Source organism: Branchiostoma floridae, chromosome 1 (genome assembly GCF_000003815.2).
Source record: "Branchiostoma floridae strain S238N-H82 chromosome 1, Bfl_VNyyK, whole genome shotgun sequence".
Lineage (NCBI taxonomy): Eukaryota > Metazoa > Chordata > Leptocardii > Amphioxiformes > Branchiostomatidae > Branchiostoma > Branchiostoma floridae.
Window position 1 is genome coordinate 34,039,725 of NC_049979.1, and position 8,627 is coordinate 34,048,351.

Sequence of the window (8,627 nt, forward strand, 5' to 3'; positions counted from 1 at the left end):
CCGATATTCGGGACAGCCTTCGAATTGGTGGAGCCTTTCCAGCTATTCCCAAAGCACGTTAGGACTTTTTTTCAGAAAGGCTCCGGACATCGGCGAAGATCGACAAAGTGATCCAAGATGGCGGACGGGATGAGTTAGACATAGCGATCCGTTGACAAAGGTCGCCTTTTGGGCTACTTTGGCGAAGGCAGAGATCGCGAACGGCACGGCGCAGTGTGCAAGACTCCAGGGAAGCCAGGGACGTGCAAAAAAAAACGGAGGAAAAGGTACCTCCAAGGAACGGATACGCAAATACCATTTAGCCCAATGGGGCTCGCCCCAACGTCGCAGAGAAAAACAACGATAAATTACGTTTTTCTCCTTGCGATCGTTGCCCCAGCTACCCAAACATCAATGTTTTAATAGCTGTTCCTGACCAGCTGTTGACACTCAGTCCATGTAAACTTTGGACCTGAAAGAAAATGAATGTAGACTGAAGAGTGAAGGTGGACTTACTTGTGTCAGAGGGGGAGTTAGTCCCAGAGTAAGTCCACCCCATTTTGCCATGTTTGACAACTGTTGGTGTAAGTTTTGGTGGACTTTTATCCACAGAGTACTTAGGCCTTACACACCAATTTAGGCAGTAAGTCCATCTTTGTCTTCCCCGAGTCCATGTTCATACCATTTGACTTACTGTGGGTGAAAAGAGGACTATGGTCCATGGTACAGTAGGTCATTATAACTGTTACAGTCCTATGTTTGCAAGGGTGTGCCTTTTTTTCTTACAGACCTCAGAATTCGGGTAGTTGGTGGCTCAGTTGCAAATGAAGGTCGGCTAGAAGTTCGGCTGTCTGACACGGACAGCTGGGGGACGGTTTGTGATGACGGGTTTGACATGAATGACGCAGCTGTTGCCTGTAGGATGCTGGGATACACTGAAGCAATGGAAGTCCGTTGTTGCACACATTACGGACAAGGTGCATTGTTGTTGACAACACCCTCCAGTTTAATTTGAAAATTGCAGTTTAATTTGGGAATTGCAGTTTGATTTGGGAATTGCAGTTTGATTTGGGACTACCATTTTTCAATGACTTAATATCACATTTACTTTTCACTCACTTAGTCACTCACTTAGTCACTCATTACTCACTCATTTACTCACTCACTCACTCACTCACTCACTCACTCACTCACTCACTCACTCACTCACTCACTCACGTCCAGACATCCAGGTAGACAAATATGAAATCATCACTACATATGATGTGCTCTTATAACTCTTTTCACTTAGGCCATATTGATTTGATTATGTTGATGACATCTATGTGTGCATCAAAATAAATAATATTATATTGTGTAATATTTCATTTACCACTGCATTCATTGATCAACATATATATAATCTTTCATTGACACTGAGGGAGCTGTTTATTCTAGCAGCCCCTTTCTATCTCTAATGGATGTGCCATTGTTCTTATTAAATCATCATTATTCATTACATAAAGTCATATCTGAAAAAACTAGCTGATGACTATCGTATGTAATGTTAGTTCACCTTTATTGGTGGGGTAACCTTTATGTTGTATATACACTGGAGCTCAAAATAAATAAATAAACAATATACAATTGGAGTGTTTAGGGATATCAAGTCGACAGATGGCTGTTTCAGACTGGAATGCTATAAAAATAATTTGCAATTTAAATCCAACTAACGTTAGATATCTGTTATACCTAATTTTAAAAATCAACAGATATATGTTACCATGTGGATAAAGGTGAACTACCGTTAATACAGACAAGTTGTTGTGTGTATGTCTCACAGGCTTGGAGAACATCTACATGGATGACCTTGGGTGCACTGGGAATGAGAACAGCCTGTTAGACTGCATGTACGCAGGTTGGGGACTTCACAACTGTGGTCATGGTGAGGACGTTGGTGTCGTCTGTGGCAGCCCGGTAATAAATATCCCAGGTGAGATAATATTTCTACACAGGAAACAAAATAAATCCAGACTATATTTCGATTGTTATATGATTGTGATACAACTCTGGACTGCACTGTTATAATCTACTTAATATATTGTTATTAACATATATTTGGATAATTCTGCCAGGTGCCATTATACCGCCACCTCAAAAAACGTTGTTATAGAGGCCTTCTCAAGATTGTCTTCAACACGTAAATGTCTGAATTGTATTACATTTAGGATATCTAACATTCGGTGTTCAAGACAATCTTGGGAAGACCTCTATACTGAGCTTTTTTTTTTTTTTGAGGTGGTGGTATTATGCCACCTGGTGGAATCATGATAGTCGATGTTAATATTTCTACACAGGAAACAAAATAAATGCAGACTATGTTTTGTTATTATATGTTATATGCAGTGTAAAGTTCCATTTCTCATTTCATTTTCATGAATTATTGCTTTTGAGTTACATCAGGTTTGACATTATAATTATAGATTTTCCTGTTGTTAATATTTTTTAGTTCTTGCAAAATTACCTGATTTTATTTGATGTCAATTACTGGGATTCCACATGGCAAAATTAATTATTTTCAGTAGATTTAACTTAGGCAGGGTCAGTTGAATTTTGAGACAATCGAGACAATGTTACTTAAATGGTGAGAAAGATCAGTGGGTACTGAAATCATGTGTAACTTACATGTATTTCTCGTGGTCAATTGATCAGCATTTTTCTACAGTGGCCAGCCTGTCTATAGTGGCCACATTTCTGCAACAAGTCTCTTGAGTGGCTATTATAGACAGGGTTGACTGTATTCTTTTATTTCATATTTCAGAATCATGCCAGGTGGGAAATGAGGCATCCTATCGAGGAACAGCCAGCGTGACCAAAACAGGCAGGACGTGTCAGCGCTGGGACAGTCAGACACCTCATGGACACACCTTGACACCTGTCAATCATCCGTCATCCGGGCTGGACGAGAACTACTGCCGGAATCCAAACAGCTCACCAGGCGTTTGGTGCTACACCACGGATAATAGCACGAGATGGGAGTATTGTGATGTACCAACATGTGGTAAGGTTTGATTCTGGAACCCAACAGCTTGTTCATAGTTTAGTTTATAATTATGAAGGTCTTACAGCCATGGAGCCAGATGGTATATAGTTTAGGTTATGCCAAAGCTGCAATAATCCTTATTTTGTGCCTGCTTGTAGATTACAATGCACCAGTTTATGGACACCAACGACAACTTGAGACGGAGAATTGCCACGGATACTATTTGATATAAAGATGGCGGACAATACGCATGCGGTTGCATGACCCGGAAGTCAAGGGTCATGACCTAATCCTAATTAACATAGTATGTTGGCGATGGACATTCTATTGGTACGAAACCATTATGTGGTCCAGAGCAATCAAGTATCCTTCTGGAGTCTTCCTGCGGCTGCTAGTACTATTGAGTCCTAAGGACGAACTCACCAGTTATCCACCACATTAACTTACAAGTTCCCACAACCTCTTAATCTTTTATTTCATCTCTAAGAATGCCAGGTGGGAAATGAGGCATCCTATCGAGGAACAGCCAGCGTGACCGAAACAGGCAGGACGTGTCAGCGCTGGGACAGTCAGACACCTCATGAACACACCTGGACACCTGTCAATCATCCGTCAGCCGGGCTGGAGCAGAACTACTGCCGGAATCCAGATGGCAGTCAAGGGGCTTGGTGCTACACCACGGATAATAGCACGAGATGGGAGTATTGTGATGTACCAACATGTGGTAAGGTTTGATTCTGTAACCCAAGAGCGTGTTTATAATACTGTAACAGTTGTGATCTAGGATCAAGGGATCATGTATATAAGGAAAATTTTTTTCACGCAGCCAAACCAATGTTATTCATGATGCATTTTTAAAGCATTTTAGATATGCATACTTACGTATATGTCTATGAAGGTTAGACATCCAGGTACATGTAATATTGTATAAGATATGCCAAACAATAGTTCAAAATCATATAAGGCTGCTTGAGTAACAGTTAACTATTATTTGGCGCAATACATAATTTTGATATAAGAATGATCACATGTCTGTCTTTCTTTGCCAGGATGGAGTTTTGCGGCTTTTCCATCCTCCTTGTTGAACAAAAGTTTCAGAGCATTAATCAAAGTAAAACTGATGGGATTGGGATGATTTGGCCCTTTCCCAACTTGACCAAGTCATTACTTGGACAAACACAATGGGCCAGTATTTTGGGATCATAAGTTTTGAGGGCTTATCGTTTAGTGTTATAGTTGGAGTGTTGGGCCAAGTTGGATTCATTAGTTATGAGCTGAGCCCGGCTGAAACACCTAACACTACGAGTAGGGACAAAAAGTTCTATAAGAGATTACAAAAAAATGTTTATCTTCTGTTCTTGACAGAATGGAGAGTGGCCCTTCAGGATGGAGGTTCGTACTACGGCAGGGTGGAAGTGTATAACGGCATGTCTTGGGGCACAGTCTGTGACGCATTATTCGGAACCAATGCAGCAAATGTCGTCTGTCGTGAGTTGGGCTTCTACGGATCACAGAGTTACCACGCAGGAGCACTCTATGGCCAGGGCACGGGTGCGATCATACGGAACATGGGCTGCAGTGGACAAGAGGAGAAATTTCAGGACTGCGAGACTCAGTGGGGAGTGACAGACTGTACACACAGCCAGGATGTGTCAGTTGTCTGCATGCGTAAGTGTGGGTTACTGTAAATGCAGAAATGTTCGCGGTGGATTTATGTTTGCGGTTTTCGCGTTGGCCATTTCACCGCGAATTTAAAACCACCGCAAACATTTTTCCAGGGCATTAAGATACTAGTAACAGTGCATGGTGCTACCGCGAAATTAAAACCACCGCGAAAAGTCCTCTTTCCCGCTACCGCAAAATTAAATCCCCGCAAACTTAAATGCATTTACAGCATTTCATCATCAATTATCTATTCAAACAGTAGAGCACATCCTTTCTTTTTTGTAACCTGTTTTCTAGTCTCCCTGGATAATAAAAAAAACATAACATAGCAAACTCCAAGCAATCAAGTTTCAATGAATGTTGGACATCCAGGTATTGGTAAGATGCACAAGATAACTGTTACTCGGGCAACTTGAGGGATGAATCTACTCTACTATATACTGAATACTTACTCGGGCAACAGTTATACATTGCTTGTAGATAAGTCATATCCGTAGAGTACTTTTATGATGGTTAGACATCCAGGTACACAACATTTGAAGGAAATTCAATCTCTACAACTGGATAAAAATTGGATATTTACTTCTAGACGTTTCAAGTCTACAGTGTCACCTAGAGAAGAAACGAGCAGAACAAAATAATATTCAAGAACAACTAACTGGAAAAGGGCATTCCTAATCTGCCTCCTAAACAGACATCCTTGTTCTGAGACCACATTGGCATGAATTAAGGAGGCCATCTAGGTGCAGACATACAAATTAGAATTACATTACAAATTAAAATGCCATTGGGTACCTGACTTTGTTTTGTCAGGTAAATACAGTGGAAGAAAAGGGATGTGCTCCACCTTTCAATACCATGCCCTAGACATGGTGGATCGGCAGTACACTTCTAAAAAAGGCTATGGGACTTCTGTCAAATTGTTGTGTTTCATTCACAGGTACGTGCAACCTCTCACCCTGCCAGAATGACGCAACCTGTACCGACAACGACATCCAGGAACCCATCTGCGCCTGCGATGCACCATGGGAAGAGGAAGTCTGCAACCACACTGCTGCTGTACGAGACATTGACGAGTGTGTGAGCAGCCCCTGCAGAAACGGTGCCGTGTGCTTAGACAGATTCAACGGCTACCTGTGCCAGTGTCCTCCAGGTTACAAAGGCCTTCATTGTGAAACAGGTTTGTTTACACTTATGCCACGTAATTCATTGGTTCATTCAGCATTGGGGACAGGAATAGCAGTGTGAATGTGAATGACATTCAGCACCAGGGACAGGAATATTAGTGTGACTGTCTATCAGCACCAGGGACAGGAATGTCAGTGTGACTGTCATTCAGCACCAGGGACAGGAATGTCAGTGTGACTGTCATTCAGCACCAGGGACAGGAATGTCAGTGTGACTGTCATTCAGCACCAGGGACAGGAATGTCAGTGTGACTGTCATTCAGCACCAGGGACAGGAATGTCATTGTGACTGTCATTTAGCACCAGGGACAGGAATGTTAGTGTGACTGTCATTCAGCACCAGGGACAGGAATGTCAGTGTGACTGTCATTCAGCACCAGGGACAGGAATGTTAGTGTGACTGTCATTCAGCACCCGGGACAGGAATGTTAGTGTGAATGTCATTCAGCACCAGGGACAGGAATATTAGTGTGACTTTCTATCAGCACCAGGGACAGGAATGTTAGTGTGACTGTTTTTTTGTTTTGTTTTTATTCTGTTTTCTGACTGTTTTTTTGTTTTGTTTTTATTCTGTTTTCTTTAGCCAGGGTAGCCCAAACTCAGTGTATCACACTGCTTTACAATGGGGCCCTGGATAACACATAGTACATGACACATCAGCATAATACATAATATACAAATAATATATACAAAGACCATTTTCCATAATCATACTTCAGTCCGGTCGTGAGGTCAGAGGTCAGCTCTCAGTTTCATCATATGCTTGAATGTTGCAATGTTGGGAGCCGTTTTTAAAGTCATTGGAAGGTGATTCCACTGACAAACGCCCCTGTAGCTAAACTTACGTCTTCCACATTCCAAGTGAACTTGTGGCAGCTGTACTGATTGGCTTAAACTATGGCGAGTAGGGTAACTGTGAGTCTCTGATACCATATGGAATACATTGAGATAATCTGGTAGTAGGTGGTTAACAGACTTGTAAACTGTATGCAACAGGTGTTCATTTCTTCTAGTTTCCAGAGCTTTCCAGTGTAGACTAGAAAGTTCATTACTACCGATGTGAGACGCATATGAAAGACCAAGTATAATTCTAGCAGCCCGTTTGTGTAGCTTTTGTAGCTTATCCGAGAGGCACTTTCCACAGTTACCCCACACAACATCACAGTAATCCAGTTTGGGAAGGACCATACAATTGAATAACATCTCAGGGGTACGTTTTGGCAAAACTGGCTTGAGACGCTGTAACACACCTAGCTCTGGCCGATACACCCTTGCACAATTTATCTATATGATCTTGCCACATTTGGCTCGAGTCAAACCAGACACCGAGATATCTAAAGCTGGAAACAACTTCCAAACATGTGCCAGAAAGAGTTACTGTCAGTTTATCAGTACCTAGACGCAGCTTGTTCCTAGTGCCAAATAACATAGCCTTACACTTTTTAACATTTAAAGTCAGTTTGTTTGAGTGTAGCCATACGTCTATGTTATGGAGATCTTTATTCAGTGCTTCGTTTAGGTCACTGATTGAATTCGCCGCATAGAACAGTGCGGTGTCGTCTGCATATAGACATACCTTCCCATGTTGCAATATGTCGGGCATGTCATTAATGTATAGGATGAACAACAAAGGCCCTAGTACGGAACCTTGGGGAACCCCAACGGAAATTCCCATGAAATCACTTGCCACCCCATTTACAACAGTGGTTTGCTTTCTATCATCTGAAACCTGACTGTCTATCAGCACCAGGGACAGGAATGTTAGTGTGACTGTCATTCAGCACCAGGGGCAGGAATGTTAGTGTGACTGTCTATCAGCACCAGGAACAGGAATGTCACTATTAGTGTGAATGACATTCATCACCAGGGACAGGGATGACAGATTAAATTTCCTTCAGCACCAGGGACAGAAATGTTAGTGTGAATGTCATTCAGCACCAGGGAAAGGAATGTTAGTGTGACTGTCAGCACCAGGGACAGGAATGTCAGTGTGAATGTCATTCAGCACCAGGGACAGGGATGGCAGTGCTATTATGAATGTCATTCAGCACCAGGGACAGGCATGGTATTGTTAGTGTGAATGTCATTCAGCACCAGGCACAGGGATGACAGTGGCAGTGTGAATGTCATTCAGCATCAGGGACAGAGATTGCAGTGTCCGTGTGAATGTCATTCAGCACCACGGACAGGCATAGTAGTGTTAGTGTTTCATTGAACACCAGGGACAAAAATGGCCGTATTAATACTGTTGAGCACCAGGGATGGGTGACATTGTAAGTGTGATGTCATTCAGCACCAAGAAAAGGTATGGCAGTGTCAGTGTAAATGTCAGTCAGCACCAGGGACAAGGATTTTTCTTTTTTTTTAAGGAAAGGACTTTTGTTTATGTTGCAGATGATTCGGCATATTCTTCCTGCCATCCCCAGTCCTCAGCCTGCACCTTGTTGTCTCCCCTGATCCCCGGTCTACCTCCAGTTCACCGATGCGACATTCAGACAGGAATCGCTGAATGGACCCGCAGGTACAGATATCGATTCACATCAACACGTTTTATGTTAACTTCCCTTCTGGCATCTTCTTTGTACTGATCATCCTTTCAGATGAAATGTGAACTGCATGAATCTTGTTTTCAGATTGTTGGTAGGTTTTCTGAAAGATATTTATGATTTACTCAAAATCATGACATGTACTATTATGATTTCACACTTGGGAGTGAAATATTGTTTTGGCAATGTGTGTGTGTGCGTGTGGTGCTCGGGACTTGACATTCGTGG

At 42.2% G+C, this 8,627-nt stretch overlaps 1 protein-coding gene across 1 annotated transcript in view; it reads left to right on the top strand.

The window, feature by feature from the left end:
- The window catches only part of LOC118425782, a gene marked incomplete at its 3' end in the record, with an annotated part of 25,816 nt that overhangs the window by 5,546 nt on the left and 11,643 nt on the right, over window positions 1–8,627 (top strand). The window contains 7 exon segments of the mRNA XM_035834904.1: window positions 768–956; window positions 1,802–1,951; window positions 2,780–3,019; window positions 3,489–3,725; window positions 4,367–4,669; window positions 5,607–5,846; window positions 8,248–8,374. Of these exon segments, the coding sequence (XP_035690797.1) occupies window positions 768–956; window positions 1,802–1,951; window positions 2,780–3,019; window positions 3,489–3,725; window positions 4,367–4,669; window positions 5,607–5,846; window positions 8,248–8,374 (1,486 nt within the window).